At 57.8% G+C, this 21,778-nt stretch overlaps 4 protein-coding genes across 4 annotated transcripts; 2 read left to right on the top strand and 2 right to left on the bottom strand.

Moving 5' to 3' along the window:
• Positions 1 to 118: 118 nt before the first annotated feature.
• On the top strand, positions 119 to 2,075 carry BKCO1_19000170 (atp-dependent rna helicase dbp9; the record flags this gene model as incomplete). Its single annotated transcript, XM_020271961.1, has 2 exons — positions 119 to 332; positions 382 to 2,075. The coding sequence occupies 2 exons, from the start codon at positions 119 to 121 to the stop codon at positions 2,073 to 2,075; spliced, it is 1,908 nt and encodes a 635-aa protein (XP_020131241.1).
• Positions 2,076 to 16,706: 14,631 nt separating this feature from the next.
• On the bottom strand, positions 16,707 to 18,245 carry BKCO1_19000169 (dolichyl-di-phosphooligosaccharide-protein glycotransferase; the record flags this gene model as incomplete). The annotated part of the gene is made up of 3 exons (XM_020271959.1): positions 16,707 to 17,138; positions 17,198 to 18,036; positions 18,104 to 18,245. 3 exons carry the CDS (start codon positions 18,243 to 18,245, stop codon positions 16,707 to 16,709), a joined length of 1,413 nt encoding a protein of 470 aa, XP_020131347.1.
• Positions 18,246 to 18,552: 307 nt separating this feature from the next.
• BKCO1_19000168 (nadh-ubiquinone oxidoreductase kda subunit) lies at positions 18,553 to 18,923 on the top strand (the record flags this gene model as incomplete). Its single annotated transcript, XM_020271958.1, has 2 exons — positions 18,553 to 18,739; positions 18,880 to 18,923. The coding sequence occupies 2 exons, from the start codon at positions 18,553 to 18,555 to the stop codon at positions 18,921 to 18,923; spliced, it is 231 nt and encodes a 76-aa protein (XP_020131348.1).
• A 451-nt stretch (positions 18,924 to 19,374) lies between these two features.
• BKCO1_19000167 (uncharacterized protein) lies at positions 19,375 to 20,913 on the bottom strand (the record flags this gene model as incomplete). The annotated part of the gene is made up of 2 exons (XM_020271957.1): positions 19,375 to 20,571; positions 20,635 to 20,913. The coding sequence occupies 2 exons, from the start codon at positions 20,911 to 20,913 to the stop codon at positions 19,375 to 19,377; spliced, it is 1,476 nt and encodes a 491-aa protein (XP_020131355.1).
• Between the last annotated feature and the right edge of the window lie 865 nt (positions 20,914 to 21,778).

Here is a 21,778-nt window from a genome sequence, read left to right as displayed (position 1 = left end):
AACGAGAACGCCTGTGCGGGGCGGTGAGATTCTGCCATCCCCAGATCCCAAAAAATGTCGTCGGCCGCGACTCTCCATCCGACACCAACACCCGCCGACTCAATTCCGATCGCACACCATGGGCAAACGCAAGCTTAACGAGCACGATGTTCCCGAAGACGCCGAGCTTGTCGCTGCCTCAACCCAGCCAGCCCAGCCCGAGCTCCCTTCTTTCGACGCCCTCGGCCTTGATCCCCGCCTGCTCCAAGGAATCGTGCGCCAAAAGTTCTCGACCCCCACCTCCGTCCAAGCAAAGGCCATTCCTCTCGCTCTGGAAGGCAAGGACATTCTCGGTACGCCTCCCTCACCCCACTTCTCCCACCGCATACTAATTCTCCGAAGCTCGCTCCAAGACCGGCTCCGGCAAGACCGCCGCCTACCTGCTCCCCATCCTTCACTCCATCCTCAAGCGCAAGGCCGACGACTCCTTCACGAAATGCACCTCCGCCCTGATCCTCGTCCCGACCCGCGAACTGGCTGGCCAGGTGACAAAGACAGTCGAGGCGTTCGCCGCCTTCTGCGGCCACCATGTGCGCGTCGCAAACATCACCCTGCGTGAGGACGACGCCGTTCAGCGCGCCCGCCTGGCCGACTCCCCGGACATCGTCGTCGCCACCCCTGGCCGTGCTTGCGTCAACCTGAACGCCGCCGCCCTCTCGCTGGACCGCCTCGCCCACCTGGTCATTGACGAGGCCGACCTGGTCCTGTCCTACGGCTACGACGACGACCTGGAAAGCCTCTCCAAGTCCATTCCCAAGGGCACCCAGACCTTCCTCATGAGCGCCACCCTCAGCAGTGACTTGGATGACCTGAAGGGCCTGTTCTGCCGCGATCCTGTGCTGTTGGAGCTGGACGAGGAGGAGAAGGACGAGGCCAAGGTCAGCCAGTACATCGTGAAGTGCGCCGAGGATGAGAAGTTCCTGCTCATCTACGCCATCTTCATGCTGAAGCTGGTCAAGGGCAAGGTCATTGTCTTCGTGGCCGACATTGATCGCTGCTACCGTTTGAAGCTGTTCCTCGAGCAGTTTGGAATCAAGAGCTGTGTTCTCAACTCGGAGCTGCCGGTCAACTCGAGAATCCACGTGGTGGAGGAGTTCAACAGAAACGTTTACGACATCATCATTGCCTCGGACGAGCACGAGGTGCTGGGCGACGAGGACAAGAAGAAGAAGCGAAAGAGCAAGGGCGGTGATGAAGACGGGGAGGAGGAGCAAGACAATGCCCACGGCGAGCAGCAGGACGCAGAGATGCAGGACGCCGACGGCGCAGAGCCAAAACCCAGCGCGACCTCACCCGAACCCCCCAAGAAAAAACGAAAAGGCAGAAAGAAGGACAAAGAGTACGGCATCGCGCGCGGCATCGACTTCCAAAACGTCTCCCTCGTCCTCAACTTCGACCTCCCCACATCCTCCAAATCCTACACCCACCGCATCGGCCGCACCGCGCGCGCCGGCAAGAACGGCATGGCCATCTCCTTCGTCATCCCCAAGGACCAATACCGCAAGCACAAGCCCACGTCCATCGAGCTGTGCAAAAAAGACGAAGAGACGCTCGCCAAGATCACAAAGAGCCAGCAGAAGAAGGGCAACGCCATCCAGCCCTACCTCTTCGACATGAAGAAGCTCGAGGGCTTCCGGTACCGGCTCGCGGACGCGCTGCGCGCCGTCACGCGCATCGCCGTGCGCGAGGCCCGCGCCCGCGAGCTCCGGCAGGAGCTGCTCAAGAGCGACAAGCTCAAGCGCCACTTCGAGGAGAACCCCCAGGACCTGCGCCACCTGCGCCACGACGCCGAGGTCCGCACCGCCCGCCAGCAGCCCCACCTCAAGCACGTGCCCGAGTACCTGCTCCCTGCGGGTGGCCGGACGGAGGTCGAGAGGGAGATTGGCTTCGTCGGCTTCAGGAAGGACGAGGGCAGGGACAATCGCATCAGGAAGGCGAGGGCGCAGAATCGCGGCAAGGGGAGGGGGAGGATCGCGAAGACGAAGAAGGCGGATCCGTTGAAGACGTTTAATGCGAAGGGGAGGGGGAAGAAATGAGTGGGAAGTGGTTGGTTGGTGATCATGCGTTTGCTGGGTTTGGTTCGGGCTTCGAGCTGGAGATGTGGTTGCAGATTGGGTTAAAAGTTGAAGGGCGGAAGGCATTGTGGGTCGTACGTTGGATAAAAGCATTTGTAGGCGTTGCTAATTGCTCGTCGTGGAACCAGTCGGGGAGGGTTGTCTTATCATGTCATGGAGTAACTTAAATGGAGAGTTGAATTTGTGGGCTTTTTGCGAGTATTGCTGCCTGTTGTCTGAGCTTGTGGAAGTGAAGTGAAACGAATATGAGGAAGGGGGTCTTCTGTCTCTGTCATGTGCTCGGCAGGGTGTGGGTCGGAATTGTGGTATGCACATCGACTCTCGGAAAGTCGTGGGTGTCAGAATCATGGGTTTGCGACGCAGGTTCGGCTTGCATTCATTTTCTGCACCTGACTGCCTGTGTTTGGGAAATGTGTAGCGCTTAAAGAGGACTACCAACCGAAGATGGTGTCACTGAGGTATGGAAGTTGGTCGGGTGTGAGATGGGATTGGCCTTACACATAGTATACGTCTTCATGCACGGAAGCTCATTGTCCCGATGTTGGAGCGACAGAGTGAGTTTTTTCTGTGAGGAGTGCAGCATGCGTTGTGGATGTCTTGCGGTGAACAGACGGGCATATTGGATTGTCCACACCGGTTCAACACTGATACCGGAGGTTCGAGGGATACCAACGGATGGCCGCGGGTTGGGAGAGAGTTGGACCTTCCTAACATGTGTCTCTCCGATGTTATTGCTCTGGTGATACAGTTATACCTACGCCAGTGTACTTGCTACAGCTACCCACGAACAAAACAGTTCTCATATGCGTTCAGGCCACGGTAGGATAAAGATTCAATCCTATGTGGCCACAACCACTCAATCACACTAGTCGTCGAGATCAGCCGGTGCAAATCTTTATAAAGTGCCCGTTCCGCCATTCGTAGAGATCCTTTGTCTCCTTATCCAAGCGATGAAAGCTTACTAAGGAGATGAGCTCAACCTGAACTGCCCTTGTTGGCAAATTTGCACCACAAAAGTCACCCCCGAGGCTACCGTCCACAGCCAATCCATTCCTCTGCGGTCGCTTCGATCAAATCATTTGTCAATACGCTTAGAGGCTAGTAGCACTGATAGATTTTGATGTGGAGCGTCGTTGATTCTTCGTGGCGATGATTGAAGCACGCAGGTGGTTCTCTTGTAAGAAATTAATGATTTGAGCTATTAAGGGAAAACTGGCAGAAGAATCTGGAAGAAAGAAACTAATATCGAGTGCTTGTATTATTATGATAGTAGCTCAGTCTCTTTGACTTCGATATAAAACGCTACTTTAATCGAGTAGAAATGGTCTTCTAAGCTTTGCTGTTAGTCGTAAGAAAGTCATAAAAGTTTGTTGAGCATTGCGATGACGAAGTGAACACTGCTGCAGTCTTCGTTGTGCTATATGCGGCGTCTTTCATGCGCAAGATTTACATTGACAGGTGGTGATAAGAAGGGTGCGGAATTAGATAATGACCATGGCGGTGATAGAGAAGATTATACATGGAAGACATGTGCAATTGCATAAAAGGATGTTGATTAACAACATAAAGATTCAAAGAAGACGACAAGAATAACGACAAGCCACGAGACAGCATATACGTGGGAGACCCATTATCCACACTGCTCACACAGGTTCCTCCAATCTCAGAAAAATCGCTCAGCATCATTTCCACAAGATGGAAACAGAGAAGGAGGATTCTGGGCGCTCCGATCATCGAACCAGACAGCCATGCTCTATTGTTCCCTTTTTCCTTTCTTTTTTCCTTTCATCAGGCACACTTAAAGAATCAATACATAGGATCTATGGGTCTTGAGCGCGAACTATCGAAGTGCGGAGCAACGTCCACCATTCAGAGGACGAGAAAATGACCGTCACTGTTGATTTGGGCAACAGTGAGGTCCCGCGAGGTCCGGCTGATTAGCATGCACGCCCGACGGAGGACGGTTAGGCCAATATTCACGTGGGGAACTATCGATTGAAAGCTTTGGTGCATTCATCCCCGCATGCTCTAGACCGTGTGCTGGTGGGGCAGTCTTGACAAGTGCATTTCCGTTTCGGAACGATGGAAAAGCTTCTTTCAGCCGAGGGAGCCGGCTTCCGCTCAACATTCTCGGTACCAGACTTTGGCCATGTCGTGCTTTTTAACATGAAGCATGGTCCCACAAGGCTGGATTGCGCTGCCATGTGACGAAAAAAGGGAGTTGTAGTTACAGAACCACTGCGACAATGGTGGGACAAAGTTTACAGCTGCTGAGACACTCGGCATGGTGGTTTGTCTGGGCCGGTCCCAAACAGTGACGGCCATGGCATTTCAGGGGTGGAAAGTCGACGAGGTTGTGGAAAGGAGGTGGATACTCAATAACTCCGGCGCACAACATGGTCGTGAAACGGTAAGGCAGGACGGTTGAAAGTGCGGGAGCCTAAGGTTTCCACCGTCAGCTCGATGGAACATGGATGCGAACTTTGTATGTAACGTTCCGCAGATAGCGAGGCAGTTTCGAAGCCCCACACGAGCAAGTTGGTGTTTCGAAAGAAAGACCGACGGCGTGCCGGATTCTGGGGGATGAACCTAGCACCAAAAGCCATGTGGCTGGGCTGGCTGGCACCGGACGAAGTCTAATGACAAAGTGCAAGAACAGAGTTCAACGTTGTTGATGATGAGGCTTGTCCAACACTGCATGAATGCAGAATGGTCCACGTGCGGGGACGGAGACGGGCCAGTCAGATTGCAGTGGCTTTTCCAGGACAGCGAAGGAGCAGTGCAGATGTCAGTCCAGCCCAGCCACGTGCATTACAGATGTAAATCTGGATCGTTGAGATGCACGGCTCCTTGCAGAAGGATAGCCGAGCATAGGACGGGCCCGGTGGTAGTGGATTCTGCAAGCGAGCCGGGAAGGGGGGGAGCAACAGATGGGGGTTCCCCTGAAGCTGCAGCAGCATATGCAGGAGCGGGACCGATCTTTGAGCTAGGGGACGGGAGCGCGGTGGAGCGATGGCGAATGGGCGGGCAGAGATGGGGAGGATGTACAGATGGAGTGTGTAGGTGGTGGTTGCGCCTGGGTGTGGAACAGTGGATCTTGCTCCACACGATCGAAACCACGATCCCCTGAGGGCTGGAGACTGGAGTCTAGGCCGCGAAGATCCGGGAGTTGCAGGATGGGGAAGTCAGACCATCGGCCAATGCAGGAGATTGCGGTTTGCGCAATGCTGATCGTCGCCGCGTGCAATCGCCCGAGTCACCAGCCACAGGAGGGGACACAGCGGTGCCGCGGTGCCACGGTGCCACAGAGCTGCGATCGCCGCGATCGTCCATCGCAGTCGGTAGCGGCAATCCAAAGTCGACCTCAGCGGGCGTCGGGCAGTAGTGGTTGTTGCTTGCTCGCACAGGATGCAGGATGCAGGATGCAGGCCGAGGCAGCCAGGCAGCCAGGCAGACTCAGGCGCGCAGCCTTGCAGCCGCCGCCTGACTCGGGCAGCGACTCGCACACCATCAGAAGCCACTGACTCGACCCAGCGACGACTCGATCGCAATCAGCCGGCCCGCAGCGAGCGTGCACGCATGGACTGGACCTCCACCGCGACCCAGCGCGACCCAGCGCGACGCCCGGCCCCCGCCGCCGAGCGCTCCCCCAGCAGCCAGGCACCCAGGCAGCGAGGCAGCCAGGCATCGAGGCAGCCGGATGTCTGCGTGAGGTCGGCGCCTCACTGCCGCGCCGTCGCAACCGCCGCCATATTCCCACACCGCATCGCCCATCCCCACCTCCGACACAGCCCGGCCGTCCCGCTGAGTGCACGTCTGGAGTGGCACATCGCGCGGCGCAATGTCCCGAAAGGCAACAACAGGCGCGTCCGGGGCTGTGAAGAGAGGGTCGAAAATTTTGCCTGCCTCACTTCCCACCGACCCTCGTGTCCGTATTGCCCTCGACCGCACCACGTGCACACCGCTCCGCTGCGGCGTCGACCAACCACACGCGCCTAAACATAGCAACCTCACACCTCTCAGCCATCCGCGTCCAAGCTCCCGTCGCCCGAAGCGCCATCTTCACCGTCCGTCTAGCGTGATTGCCCGCAGACCCTGACCGTGGCCTTTGTTGCGACCTCCCGTTGCGAGCGCGAGCGCGTGCGTGTGCGCGTGCGTGTGACGAGCGAGGTCCGAGAGCAGAAGAAACCTCGCCGTCCGTGGCCTATCCCGCCCTTGCTGCAAGTCACATTGCCCCGGCCGCGGTGGGGGCGCCGCTGATGATGAGCCATGAGCAACAGAAGCTGAACAGATGGCAAAGTGAGGCAAGCGCCATGCTGCGTCAGCTAGTCATGATCCACCGCGACGAACTAGGTAAACTGCGACGCCGACGACGACGACGACCATGACCCCGAAGCTCGGGCCTGAGCCGTGGCGCCCTCTGCTAATGAGCCGCCCCAAATCGCGCGGACCACACGCCGCCGCGGCCGTTGCGCCGCTGAGGTACTACCGCAGAGGGGTTCGCCCGCCCCTTCGTTCCTGGCTGAGGACGACGTCGACGACGCAAAACCTCTGCGAGCTCGGCGAGTAGTGTGCCAATGCCGCTGCCTCTCCCGTAGATTTCCGAGCATAGCCCGTGGGTCGGCATGTCCTACTACTGTCGACTGCGCCAGACAAGCCTAGCAACGTGGCAGCGAGCGTCCAGAGGCAAAAAGAACGGACCTGGCACCTACCGCATCCGCTCACTGCAGCTCTTGTCTACCTAGGTTATCTTCTGCGTCTGGCGTTGCATCATCATCCATTTTTTTTTTCTGGGGGGGTGGTTTTCCCTTTTCCCCGCTTCGTCCACAACCCGGGGCAAAGGGCCTCGGTGCGCTGGCTGGCCGGTCTGCGGTCTGGCTGGCCGGTCTGGCTGGCCGGTGGAGCTGGCTGAAGCCACATTGGAGATGAGCTGCCCCATCCCAACCCAAGCCACCTACGTCTGGTTGTTCATGACACCGTTCCCGAACGGCCGGCCAGGCCCTCTCGACTTTCTTCACGATTCTCGTGTTTCGTCACGCCTCGCGTTGTTTTCCTGTTCCTCCCCATCACCCCCTTGTTTTGTTCCCCACTTTGCCTCGTGATTGTGTCAGGGTAGCTAACAATAGCACCCGATCTGCCAGCCAAAACCACGATCGAAGGGCGCGTGCACTAGCTACCGGCCATCGCGAGTCCTCTGCTTCTGGACGTGGAAGGGGGGGAAAGGGTGTTGTCCGGGCCGCATCAATGATTTTCGCCCGTCTTTGGCTCCCGCTGCTAGTGCTACCATCCCGTTTCGGGGCTCTTCCTCTTCCTCACAGTCCGTGACGACTTCAAAAAGAGAGGCGAGGAGAGGGGGAGACCGGTGGCCATGGTCTGTGTGTTTCATGCCATGCCATCTGCACTTTTCCGTTCCCCACACTTGGGAGAAAAAGCTGGGCGGACGGCAACGGACAGATCGCCCAGCATTTTGCGTCTGGAGTACAGCATGCATTGGTTTCTGCATGCATGCATGCTGTCAGGCGTTCGTGCATATTGCTGCCACAAAGCGTGTCCCACATCAGCAGGTAGCAAAAAGAAAAACGAAACACCCCCTTAGCATCGAGCCTCGTCTCCCCGCCAACGCTGTTGCATACATGTTGTGGAGGAGCGCAGCAGCAACAAAGGCCAACCAGCAGACGGACCAGGTGGGGCGAGAGCGGGCGGAGCTGCTCCGGTGTCTTGACAAGGTAGGTGGGATGGCACCACTCTTTCACACACGTACATGGCTCGGCGTCATCGTGCAGACGGGAGAAGGGAAAGGCCTACACGTTTCAATACAGGCTGGATCTGACCTAGCGGTGGTGGCTATACACAACAAGCTATTAGCTCTCCCGGGAGGAGCCGGCGTCACTCCATTCGGCGGTTTCGTGGTGTTCAAGCCGCCGAGAAGGAAGAGGGGGCGGGAACGAACGTCACGCCTCGCACGTTGACACCATCTTCCCTCGGCCCTGCCCATGTCGTCAGCGGTGACCTGAGGGTGGTGAGGATGCAGTCATTGGTGTTTGCGGGTGATTGTGATGATCAACCGCGACCATGGCCGGGTCGATGCACGCACCTCCACATTCGATCCTACTTCCATCACCTTGGACGAATCCGTCCCTCGCCCGGGCAAGGGCATCACGCATCCTGTGTAAAAAAGTACCTAGCAGCAGCGCAATCCATGTTTGCATCGAAACCCCACTCGGACAGGGATGACGGCGACGCTGCCCAAGAGCGTGGGGAAAAAGTAGGCGCGTGGGAAAGGATTGGACGAGGGACAGAGGTTGCATACGACCCCCGAGGCTCACTCGCATCCGCCCAATCACGCAGCGCTCGCAAAAGCCACTACCCATTAGTGAGACTGCATTGTATATAGGCTGCAGAGATAGATGGGGTAGTTCCGGAGGAAGGTCCGCACGCCTTGCCGCGTCAGTGCGCACGATTGAACGGATAGGATTCTTGTGGGAGCAAGCAACGGGGAAAAAGTATAGCTGGAAGGAAGGAGCAAAGGCGCGTACGCACTCTCTCTCTCTCTCTCTCTCCGTCTCTCCCAGCTCCCTCTCCGACACCCGGTGCATGGCGATCAATCCTTCCGCCCGACAGCCGGCCATGTCTCAAACAGCAGAGAAAACTCAGAGCCGCGGTGAAGCCCATCAAAAAAGTGAGACCTCTCCTCAACGCAACAAGAGGGTGCGTGCACCACCATGAGAGCACAGAGCCTATAGCGAGAGGGGCAACGAAATGCCCAGCTCGCGCCCAGCGAAAAATTGAGCCTGCAGACAAGAGCCCAAGCCGCCAAGGGTTCGTGCCAGCTGCCAGTCATCCGGCTTGGGGGTGCCTGGGTGGAGGGGATCACTCTCAGCTCAGCGCTGCGAGTGACGAGCAGCTGCGAGAGTGCGTGCGCATGTCCCACTTCTTTTCTTTTTTTTTGCCATTACCCGTGAGCCACGGCGCAAGAGACAGAATCAGAAGAAGAGAAGAGGGATATGTGGATTCTTCTTCTGATGGCGCAATAATGCAACAACACACCAGTCAGTGCGTCACCACCACCTGCGCGCGTTCGTGGCTGTCTGTCCGCCGGTTGCGTGGGGGAGGGTAAAGTACGTCCGTAGTGTCGTCGGCGTCGCACGAGTCGCACCAGCAAAAAAAACCGACCCAACCCCCGTTCTTCTCTTTCTCCCTCCTGCTCACCTCGGGCTTCCAGAGTCAGTAGTAGCCGCGCGGCGGCTCGGCCTCGGCATATTTTCTCCTACGCCGCCGCCGCCGACGCCTCCGCCGCCGCCGCCCCCCACCCCCTTTGCCCACCGATGCGTTTCCCAATCTTTTTCGTGCGCCGTCGCGGGGGGGAGGGGGCGTTTGCGTCGCGAATGGCAAACCGGTGCAAGGCGGCGAGAGAAATCATGATCTGCCGTGTACGTGGTCCTACCGTCAATAGTGGGCTATTGCGTTCTCGCTCCCTCGTTTGCATTTTGGCGGTGGTTTGCCGCTGTCGATCAGCGGTATGGGAGGCCCGTTCTAGGCCTCTCTCCTCTTTTTTTTTTTTTCCCTCTCTCTTGTTGCTTCGGCTCCCGGGGGCTCGGGTGGGAGAAAGCAGGGAAAACGAGGCGAATGTTCGGCTTCGGACTATTGGGGATGGCGGCGGGATGGTCAGATGAGTTCGTCGGGCACGAGTGCAGTGAACCAAGGTTATGCGAGGCGGAACAAGGCCGCCCCCCCCTGCTGATGTTGCTGCTGCTGCTGCGGCTGCTGCTGCGGTCATTCTGTCCGGTAATGCAGGCGCAACATGCTGCTGCTGCTGCTGCTGCTACTGCTGCCCGCCTGTTCTCTGCATGTGAGAATAGTGAACGCACTGTCGGTAACGCTGAGGCCCGGCCGCTCCAATGTGACCTGTAGCTTTTGGGCCGTTTTGCCGGTTAGTAGGACGCGTCGCCAATAAAACGAGTAAGCGCGGTAAGATTTGCTGTTTGCGTCGATAATTGTCGAATTGAGCCAACACTTCTATGGAAGTACTAAACAAGCGTTACATATTTTGCAATGGGGATATCAATCGTGAAGAGAAGAGTAAAAATAGAAGAAAAGAAGGAGCATGACCTCGCAGCGCCTGCGCTAGACTCGGGATCATGACCAAGATAACGAGCATCCAACGGTTCCGAAGAAGGAGGCGAACCGTCGTGTCTGTCCCGCTAAAACCCAGATGTGCCCTTGATGCCCTCTGCCTCCCAGTGGTGGGAAGGCTTCCCAGCAATGCTTCGTGTCAATCGTGAAAACCCCCCTCTCGTGATTCCAGAAGCTAGCCTCCATGGGCGGCCTAGTTCGTTCCCTTCCCTTCCTTCCTCCGCGGGGGAGCCATGCGCCTTTCCGGTGGGTGAAAACTCCGTCAGAGATCGTGCAGGGGAATAGCAGGCTCCTCCACCCATGGCGGCGTGGTGCGGCCTTTGGTGGGGGAGCAGTCTGGACCAGGAACCAGAGAAGTGGATTGGTGGTGGTTTGGATGGTGGTCGTAGTGATGGCCGTTGTGAAAGGTCACAGGCACATGGTTGGCGTCTCATCTGCCCTTGGCGGCGAGGGAGGCGAACGAGGCCGTCAAGGCCGAGTAGGATGCCGATTCGGTGGACGAGACGGAGGAGGCACTGTTGGAGCGCACAGGTGCCTGGAGGTTGAGAGTGATGCAGGAAGAGCAGCGGCCGTTGGGAGAGTTGCAGCGGCCACGGCAGCCCCGCTCGTAGTTGGCGCAGGAGAACATGGCTGAGGTGGTTGAGTTGGCGGTGGTGGTGGTGGAGATGAGATATATAGCAGCGGCAGTGGCGGGTGGTTGGCGAGTCGGTGGAGGATTGCGTGAGTCGAGGAGGATGTTCTGGAAGGCTTGACGGCCAGAAGAGGATGGGGGCTGGGGATATATTTATCTCTGGGGCGGGCGGCGGTGGTAATCAATGCGCAACGGGAGCAGGGAGCACGGGCGATGATGTAGGTGTTGCAGACCGCAGAGGCCAGGTCGGAAATTCAGGCGCTTGGCCGGTGGGGGGCTAGGGCGCTTGAAGGACCAAGGAGGCTGCAGAGAGGCGGGCGCCCTGTGACGCTAGCAGCGCAGTGCAAAAGCAGGGCAGCTTGCGGGTGCGTTTTCGAGCGCGCGGCCTGTGCGCGGCCAGATGCTTGGCTGTGATTGCAGGGCGCCCCTCAGCTAGCGGCACGCCGCATCGTGCCAGAGAGCCCAGTGAAACCCAGACTCCAGACTCCCCCCCGGCCGCTCTTGGGCCACCGCGTCCGCACCTACCCAGGCCGCGGCCTCACGTGGAAACCACCCAAGCTGCGCGCCGCCGATCATCCACGACCGCCCACGACCGCCCACCACCGCCCACCACCGCCCATGCTTCCCCAGATCGCTCCAGTCTCTCGCGCGCCCTGCCCTGCCCTGCCCTGCCCTGCCCTGACCCGACCCTCACACCACCCTCGCCGCCCTCGAGAAGCTTCGCGTGCCGTGCACCGCCGGCCGAGCTCGCTGCGCCCTCGGGTTGCGCGGATTATGGCTCGCGCTTCATCCTGCCGCTGCGCCTGGAAGGGTGCTGCCTAGAGCTGCCGCCGTGCCGCCAAACCCTCGCCCCCCGCGTGCTCCGTCCCGCTGCTGACGCAGCCTGCGTCTGGCCTTCATTACTTTTCCATTATTCGCTCCCCCTGCTCGGCGAGCCGACGCCCATCATCGTCGATCTGCCCGCTCCACGGTTCCGCCACCGCCCGCCATGCGCCACTCGCTGTGTTCCTGCATCGAACGTTCAATGGTACATAGGTGACACTCGCTCTGCCGGCTACGCGGTGCCGCCTGACTCCGCTGCAAGCTGCACGCTGCACGCAAGCTACCTGCCGCCTGCCGCCTGCGGAACGAACGAGTGCCGTATCCGGGCACCCGCCGTGGCTGGCATGCGAGACTCAGCCTTGCTAGGTAGCACCCGCTTCATCCGCGCCGGCCTGGGCGAGGCCTGTTGGGACCCGGCCGTCTAGGCCAACCACAGCTGACTCCGTCCAGCCCGTCCAGCCCGCCCAGCCCGTCCAGCTCGCCCGGGATGGGAGGCTCTGCTGGAGGAGCATCCGAGTCAGGCTTGTTTACACAAATTTGCACCGAATTGCATCCCATCTCGAGAGCCAGTTTTCTGAAACGGGCGCCGGGGAGGAGCACGCAACGGACGGTGCGAGAAAGCTTGTCCCGGGCAGCCGAAGCTGATAGCGCAGTTCTAGAACGATTGGCCGGGCTCCCACGCTCCCACCTGCTCCTGCACCGGCCGCTTCATCTCATCGAGCACCGAGATGCCCAAACGCCTGCGGTGGAGCCCCGAAGCGAGCTTTGCCGACTCGCGCCAAGGCACGTCGCTCGATGACGGCCCTGGCGCGGCATGCTATTGCGCCATTCTCATTGGAAGCATGGTTTCGAAAGGTGGTTTCGACTGATGATCAGTCAATCTTTGTCAATCTCGAATTGCCCGTGTGGAGGTGCTGTGGCGCCAGCCGCGGTTTCGCCGAGCGAGCCTTGTGGCCTCGCCGTTGCCGACGCGTAACCTTCCTGTTCGAGCAGCCCGTCGCTCTCTTTGCTCTCTTCGCGCTCGTCGCACTCCACCTGCCCAGCTGCTTCTCCATCCGACTCTGCTTGTTCCGCCCTGTCGCACGTTGCTCGAGCACATTTAGTTCCCGCCACCAACCAAACGGTCCGGCCAGCGGAGATTGGGTCAACGGGCGTGACCGCCACGCGCATCAGGACTCCACCCGTCCAGCTCACTCGCCTCCGCTGCCTCTCACACAGCTCCTTGGTCCAAATTCCAAGACACCGCTGCACAGCACACGGCTCGTCCCACGAAGATCGCGCCGACATGATCTGCCTGCCCGCCGACGCCGTTGGACATCGAGCTCTCCATTTCAAGGGTCCCGGCCGCTAGGCAATTATACCGCCGCAGCCTCGCACACCTGGTCTGGTCCGCCTCATGGTCCCTGCTCCCCCAAGACTGTTACCGCCGCCACCTCTTGTCCACCGTCGAGTGCAATCCTACAAGGCACTCCGTGCTCTCGTTGTCGGACCAGGTCCCAAAATAACCTGCCGCACAGTAGTAGCAGTCGAATCAGCCAAGACTCTCGTTGCCTGAGAACAGCGTGTCCTTGACCCGTCGGCGTTTCCGCCTCAATTGAAAAACATGCCATTTTGACTACGCTAATGAGTCCTTCCAGAAAACTCGCCCAGCCGAGACCCTGCCTGTCATATCCACAGGCGATTCAGCTGTGGCTTGCGTCGAGGAGCTCCACTTGGCAACGGGTCCCGTTTCCTGCCCAATTGTACCCGCCGGAAAGGCATTCAACTCTGCTGTGCATTGCCCGCCGGAACACCAAGATGCCACGTCGAGACCGTGCGGCCGTCGCTTCTGTGCTTTGTCTGTGCCAGCGGCAATTCTCAAACACTTGCCGCTTGACGCCCGATGTTGTTGACGCGGCCTGACCGTTTTCTGCGCAGGTACCACTCTTGACCGCCCTTGTCGACGATCCTGGTGCAGCTTCGGCTATCTGCCATCGTCTTTGTTTTTCTTTTTTTTCATGCAGGGACTTGTCAAAGTCACCGGCTTCACGTCGATCATGAGATGGCCCGAAAGAAGATTCGAGATGCTCATGAAACGTGCACCGGCATTATGTACCTGGTAGGGCTCAGGTTCCACCAACGAAAAAATGGTAAAACCCCGGGCTATCGAGGTACTGTGATAAGTCAAGGGAAAACTCGAGGTTTAGACTTCAGCCCTAGATGGTGGCACCCAAGACTTTCTGAATCGCAAAATGTAAGCAATCACGAGCTGTCGATTCATTTTTCTGGTAGAAGTTGCAAAATGCCTCTGCAAAGCCCTCTTTGTTCTAGATCTGCTCTCCCTTGCTTCCTTTGATTGAAGGCAATTGACTTTGGCTTGGCGTCTCGCAGCTCACAGCGCTACCATAGCTCGTGGAGATAAAGGAAGCTAAACACGTACGTTTTTTGTATGTGCATTATTTGTGCTTTACCGCTGGTCAATGGCTTCCTCGGGAACCGAAGCAGATTGAGAAGCCAGCCCTGTGTTGGAACCTTAATGAATTGACCCTCTAAGAAGTTTCACAGCTGCAGAGACTAACATACATGCGAGATGGGACTAAGCTCAAACGGGCTCTCTATTCTGGGTAGATACTATGTGCGGCTCATCGTTCTTCACCACCCTGAACCGTCTTCTGTCCCTGTTTGTATTGCTGGTGGCTCCCTTGCTACTGCTTTTTAAGAAAGGAGCGGGAGCGGAGGGGCCGGAGCCTAATCAGTGACATCCAGCGTAGTAGTTTCCCAGACTTGTCTTTGTTCTTGACCATTTGCATACACGTGGACTTTTGCAAGTGCTCAGCATATCTTGAGAATGTCAAAACCAATCTCAGAAACTTGCTATCTCCGGCCTCTGACCGGCACGATATGCGTCGCCATGCTGCCACGGAATTGCGCGAAGTTCTCCGAAATTGTTGACTACGAGATATATCGCTGGGGTCTTGTCTCTACTCACTCCATGTTGAATCCACTTCAGGTAATGAAATATGGATTTAGTTTTGGAGGCTTTCCTTGAGTCACTCCCCAATTTCTATAAATAATCAACATTATCAGTGGAAAGTGGCATGTTTCCAGGTGGGCGTCGGACCTCCGGAGCGAGACCCTGAAGAGAGCAATAAATTGTTTGCGTAGTGATGCCGTTGCACACCATGCTCGCGACTTCATTCCCGGTGAAATACGCGCCTATGGAAACGAGACTATGAAATCTGTCACTTCACCGAAATGCCAGTATCTACCAAGTCAAGCCACCGCTACTGTTCACCATCACTGAACCATAGCTCACCGCATCATGTGAGGAAAATGCTGCTAAAGGTTCATTCAAATGACGCCGCCTAAGCGGAAACCCCACAGGCGAGGAACTGCCATCCCCTTCAGCCACAATTCTCCAGAGTGAGCAGCCCTTCTTGCGGACCACTCCATGCTGACACAGAAGCCAACAAAACCAGCATAAGTTTGTCGTCTTCATGACCATACACAGTGCGCCATAGGTATTGTTCGAGATAATTTCGCGAGGGGAGATAAAGAAGCTGGGCGTTGCTGTTGAGCGGGGAGGAGGGACTTTGGGCAATACTATATATAGACATGGTCTGAGCGAGGGGCTAGATATCGTTCAGATGATGTTATCCGCGACGGTCAAGTCTGCGAATATCAGCAGGCAAGTTGCTCACTTGCACGAGGTGCTGCGATGACGGAAAGAGTCATGAGAGCGAGTGACCTCACCGTCACGCAGGTCGGAGGAAGTGCAAGGGCTGCGGGTCAACACACGCCTGACCAACTCCCCGCTGGTGCAGAGCGGTTTTAAATACATTCACCTATGTGCTCGTCCGCTTCTTCTCCACGGAACACTCGGTCAAAGTTGCTTGAGAGTCGTTGGTCATCCGAGTCCGAACCTGATCCACTTGTGAGAGAAATCCTCTCATCGCACTTACCCTTCCGCCGTCCTCCTGCATCGCCAGCAACACATCTGGCCCACTGCCTTCTCCAGCACCAACTACACTTAGATTCCCCCAGAATTACGGCGCGATGATGCCGCCCACCACCGAATTCCCATGCTACACCGCGTCACCGTCACTTCGTCCAACTTGCCATCATTGCCCATCTCATCTGCTCAATGTCCACTTAATCCCGCCATCCATTGAATTGATACTCGGCAAAAGTCTTTTGATGGACTTCCCCGTCAAGCAACGAGAAAGGGCGTAGCCAGAGCCAAGTGCCAGCCGTTTCAATCGCCACGAAGCCATGCGGCCAAAGAACACTCTCGTATATATCCTCACAGCCAAAGAAAAGATCGACCGGGGATTGAGGAGGCAGGTCACTTTAAACTGCGCAAGTAGTCAGCAAGCGAGCTGCTCTCATGACCGACCCCTCCCCTCCCCCACTTCGAAAAAAAAAGCTAGCCCGAAGTAGCTGGGTGGGTTGATGTAGGGTAGTACTTTGCACCGCATGTGCACCGCATGTGCACGTATCTGCTGCTTCTATCCTTTTTTTGCTAGCTACCATCCTCTCCGCCGGCGCCCCTGTAGCAATGGAAAAAAGTCTTCTCCACTTCCGCATGGCTGCTGACGTGTGTGGGCAGACAGGCGTTCGAGATGCGGACGTTGCTGTAAAGATGGGTGGGACTTTATCGAATTCCTGCGCCCAGGTGCCTGGATCAGACGATCATGAACGAAGTCACTTGTATTTGAAGAAATTCTTATTCACCCAGACAACCAGACACCCTAAGTTGTAGAGCTCGCTAGTAGACACACAAGCTGCATTCGCGACGTCTCTCTCTCAGAGCCCATTCACTTCCTCATCTCTCAGAACATATACATATTGGATATCCTCGCCTGACAAACCATGATCCCACACTGCACACAGAAGCACTCATAGGAAGCAGGGAGAGGCCGTGACAAAAAAACAACAACACCATTTTTCTTTCCTCTAACACAAGAAAGTCAACTAAATCCAACTATATGCCACCTTTATTTTTCAACCAGCCTTCCACAAGCCATTTACTGGGTCTTCTTCGCGCCACCGGCCTGCCTGGGCGCAGAGTATAGCCAAAGGGCCACAAAGCCCAACCAGCCAGCGACCGTCACCCAGATGCCGGCGACCCAAGTCCAGGCGCCACTGATGCCGTACGAGCGCGTGTACTCGTCGTGAGCGAAGTGGCGCACGGTAACCTCGCGCTTCTCGTCGAGGCTGGTGAGGAAGGGACGCTTGTAGTTGACGCGGAAGTTGAAGATGCCGTGCTGGTCGGGCAGGCGGAAGTCGGTGGTGAAGATGGTCGAGTTGGGGTGCGTCGGCGACGGCGGCAGAGGCGTCAGCTCAAGGCGGTGGAAGGGGGAGAGCATCGAGAATTCGAGCTGAACGGCGTCACCCGCTGGAGGGAGGAAAGGCTCGAGGTGGTCCTCGACGTATTCAGAGATCTCGATCTGGTAGGTCTGCATTACGCGTTAGCGGAAAAGCCCGGAGTTCGTGGCGCTTGTGCAATTGTACGTACAACGTCGTTCTTGATGCGGTAGATCTTGGGGTTGTGCTCCACAACATTCAAGTCAGAGCCGTTGATGCCGGCGGGAGCCGCACCCTCGTTGAGGAAGTGTTGCAGGCGGCCGACCTTGAGGACGCCAACCTCCTTGAAAGCCCAGGAAGTGAGCTGCTTCGCAAACTCCCTGTTGGCAGTCTTCCCCTTGACGCTGTTGCGGTCGACCTTGGCGTCGAACCAGGCGTCCTGGAGCATCTCAGCCGAGCCGAGGACCGTCAGGCGAGCCGAGTTGCGGCCCTGGAAAGCGCTGACGAGGGCCAGCTGCTGTCCAACGGCGAACGGGTCTTCAACACCGTCGGAATCCTCCTTGGGGTTGTAGACGTATGCCGTGCTCGGGGCGCGCAGAATGGGGACCAGCTGCGGGCTGTCGTTGCCCAGAGTATGGCCAACGGCGTGGGGCACGGCCAGAACACCTTCGCCAGAGAAGTAGTTCTTGATGCCGGTTTTCTGGCTCTGGGTGCGGTCAATGACGAGGACATCATGCTTCTCAGCGGCGGAGATCTTGTCGTAGTTGAAGTGGTCGACGGTCAGGGCGTTGCGGTCGGTGGGCAGGTGGATGTCGAACTCGAGCAACACGCTGACGACCTGGCTGGGAATGGATGATTCACCGGACAGAGCCAGCAGGATGTTTCCGTCCTTGTTGATGAAATCGACAAGGAGCTGGGGCGCGAGGTTGGGGCCGAGACCCTTGGACTTGGTGGGGAGGAGCACGACATGGTCGTAAGCGCGCTCGCCGAGCCTGAGCAGCGAAAGCGAGTCGTCCTTGGGCGATTTGAAGGTCAGAGAGAAGCCACGACCTGCAGAGAAGCGGAGTCAGCCATGCCCGAGCTTCAGTGCTGAGGGAGGGGCAATTGAGCGCGGTACCAGTGAGATCGGACCAGAATTGCGAATACTTGTCCTTGTCGGCTTCGTCCTCGAGCACGACCAGCGTCCGCGAACCGGCGGCGCTGAGGGCGCTGGCAATGCCAACGAGGGCGAGCAGCAGGAGCGAGGTCAGCCACTTCATTGTGCTGGCAATGGAGTGGGCGGATGAGGGAATTGGCGCGCTGCGTGTCGTGAGCTTGTAGGGGCAACGTATGCGGACAGACGTACACGCAGCGCCAAGACCGGGGAGCTCTGACGCCCCCGGAGAATCCCACCCTCCGCCGCGCCCCAATCGCCAATCACCGCCCGCGTAGTCAGCAGCGACCGACAACTCCGACCTCACCACCACCGCCGCCCGCCTCCAATCCCGCATTGCGCCCCCCGCAGCCCCCCAATTCCGCCTGCGCCCCGCCGCCCCAAAGCCCGCGACTCGTCCGCCACCCGCCGCCATGTCGACCCCGCGCTTCTGGTCCCAGCCCATCCGCTACCTGCGCTGGTGCTCCCACGAGAAGCCCGCCATCTTCTACTCCATCATCATCGGCCTCTCCGGTCCTGCTACTATTGTCGCCGTGCCCCCCATCCGCAACCTTCTCGGCGACCAGGTTGGCCGTCCGCCCATCCCATTCACCTACCCGAGTAAGTGTGCCCGCAGAACACGGGTCTGGAACCCATGTGCGAGGGAACATGTGTAGAAGCGCGGGGAGCATACACCGGCATTGGAAGAGGAGGTCAAGGCTCAAGTCAGGATCCTCGCTAACATGTCTGTCAATCTGCAGTCCCCAAGGGTCCTAGGCAGATCCCTGAGGGGTACGATGACTAAGTCAACTGAGAAATGGATGGGATAATCCTGAAATCAAGAGTGAAAATCGGGACACAGTGCCCAGGCGCAAGCCATCGCCGCAGCTGAGAGTGTGAATAGACGCGGAAGAATATGCCACGCGTCTGGCAGAACTCAGCTTTGCTGAGATCGAGATTGGCCGTGAGCACGTTGCGTGCGGTCTGTATGTTTTCGTACAACAATACCAAATTCCAAACTGTCATGGGCAGTGCTATTATCGCTATCAGTTTTTTCTTTTCTGTTCCTGCATGATCCCTTCCTACAGCATATTCGACTTGACTGCTCGATCCTTGATTTGTTTTCCTTTCACGTTGCAGTAGCAAATGGTCATCAGTCCGGGCTCTCGGGAATTGGGCTGCTACAGTCCCAAACAATGACCAAAACCAAAGCTCAAACCGTTTCTCCCAGACCACCGCGAATCCAAGCGCCAGGATCAAGCAATGTGATCCTCAAGCTCGTCGTCCTCGTCGGCCACATACCTGCTCTCAGACGCCAGCCGCGGGCGCTTTCTGCGGTGACTGAAGCCCCGCTCGCCGACATCCTGCTTGTTCCAAGGCGCGTTTCGCAACTCGATGGTAAACGGGGTCATCCTGTTCGACGGCATCTTGCTCTGGTCGAGTTTGAGCTTGGAGATCATGGCGCCCTCCACCATCTTCTTCAGATCCTTCTTCATCTCGTCCACAATCTCGCTCACCACCTTCCTGCCGCTCGGCGTCAACGGCGCCAGCTTCGCCTGCTCCGTGACGGCGTCGCAGAACCTCCCCTCCCAGATCATCCGATACAGCGCCAACCCACCGTCCGGCGCCCTCCTGCCCTCGCCCTCCCTGAACCTCGCCGCCAGCCATTGCCCCCACAAGCACTGCGCCTGCCAGTAAAACACATCCGGCTCATGCTCCTTCTTGCCACGCGCCCTCTCCCAGCCGCCGTCCTCCCACCGCAGCCTCTCGTGCCTGTACGCCAGCAACCTCCCCTCCAACCCCTCCTTCCACGCCTCGAACTTCTCCGCCTTCCGCTCGCACAGCGCCCTCACCTCGCCGCCGAGCCCGCGGCGCTCATCCTCGGTCCACTCGCCGCATCCCCACCCGCCGACGACGTGCAGCGCCGCCTCGCGCCAGATGGCGAAGCTGCGCAGGCGCGCGCCCAGCTCGACCCACGCCAGCGGCGCCGCGCACACGCTCTGCCACAGCGTCTGCTCCGCGCCCAGCAGCGCCAGCTCCACCGGCGCCAGCATGCTGCCGGGGAGCTCGAGGTAGTCCATGACGTCGAGCATCGTGGCCGCCGCGGCGATCATGTCGCCGAGGTCGGGGGTCGTGCAGGTGGTGTGAAGCCCGAGCCCGAGCCCCCCGGCTGCAGTGTTCTCGATGACGTCGTCGTCATCGTCGTCGTCGTCACTGTATCCCTCGTCGTACGTGTCCGTGTTGTTGTTGTTGTTGTTGTTTTTGTTTTTGCGAGCCGCCGCCCGCGTGGGCTGGGTGAGTAGGTGCATCTCGCGTCCGTACAGCGCGCCGAGGGCCGAGAACCAAGCAGCGAGGATGGCGCGCGAGGCCGGGTCGACGCCGTAGGAGGAGAGCGCCATGGTCGCGCGCGGGGTGCCGGGCGCGGGGTTGGGGCGACCGTGAGTGTCGAGCTTCTACGATCGGGAATATTAGAAAAAGGAATGTACGAGTCGTTTGCGGGTGATTGCGATGCTTACGATCATGGTCAGCCGGCCTACGTTTTCGCCGAGAGTGGTCGAGACATCTACGAGCTCGAGACGGTATCTGATGTTGACACCCTCACTGAGCGCTTTCTTGCTCAGCACGGCGGCCTTGTTGACGGGGAGCAGCTCCGAAAGCTTGGAAGATGCGCCGCGGAGAACGTCAGAGTGTAGACGAAGCCTCTGGACGGGTGTAAGGACGACCTCGACGTCTCCGTTGGCAAAGGTTGGGAAAGCATTTCGCGGCGGCGAGGCCGATGAAGAACGTGGACCCATAGCGGCGCGTGTTCTGTGTGAGACCTTGAATGTGGTGAGCGTCGTTGACGTGCGGTATTCGGTGCTCACGCTTGGAGCTGTCTTGGGTGGAGAGGATGAAGTTTTGGGGGAGACAGGACAGTGGAAGAATTTAACGGCGCAGATGGCGTGTGAATGAATCCCTAACCACCCGTGCGTCAACCTATGAGAGCCGATTACTAAGGGTAGGTTCCTTCCACCTGTAGGCAGGAGGAGTAGTCATCCGGATGATTCTGGAAAGTGTCGTCTCGCAACCAGTCACTATCAACTCGCATATCAGACCTAATCAAGCTCGATTGGATCGTGGATGATCCCAGCGTGAAGCCTCTCTTGGAGCATGATACTATCACCTACAGAATCACCTTTGAACATGTCACGAACTGGTCCGTAGTAGAGCGCCAATAACTTCACCTCTTGCTCGCCGATGGTGTCAAACTCAAGGGTAAACACTCACCCACGAAACTTGAAACATCCCAATCGAAAGAATGATACTCAGTAGAAGAAATAGAATTAGCGTAAAAAGTAAAAAAAAAAAAACTAGTACACACACCCTTTACCTCGCGTTTAATCGGATCCCAAACCGCCCTCCAAGGAATCCTCATACTACAAAAGAAACTAGATCCTCCCATCACAAAAACGCCATGGACCGAATGATAACCTTTATAGTGCCCCTTCGCCCAACAGTGACGCCTGGCCTCCGGTTGTTTCCATCATCATGCCCATCATCGTCATCGTCGTATCCATCATGATCCCCACCCTCATTACCACGATCCCCTCCGCCCTTAGCGCCTACCGACCCCTCCAACGCCTCATCGTCCATAACAACGCTATCGATCCGCGCGCCATC

This window comes from Diplodia corticola, assembly GCF_001883845.1.
Source record: "Diplodia corticola strain CBS 112549 chromosome Unknown scaffold19, whole genome shotgun sequence".
In the NCBI taxonomy this organism is placed as follows: Eukaryota; Fungi; Ascomycota; class Dothideomycetes; order Botryosphaeriales; family Botryosphaeriaceae; genus Diplodia; species Diplodia corticola.
This window is presented reverse-complemented; position numbering and strand designations above follow the sequence as displayed.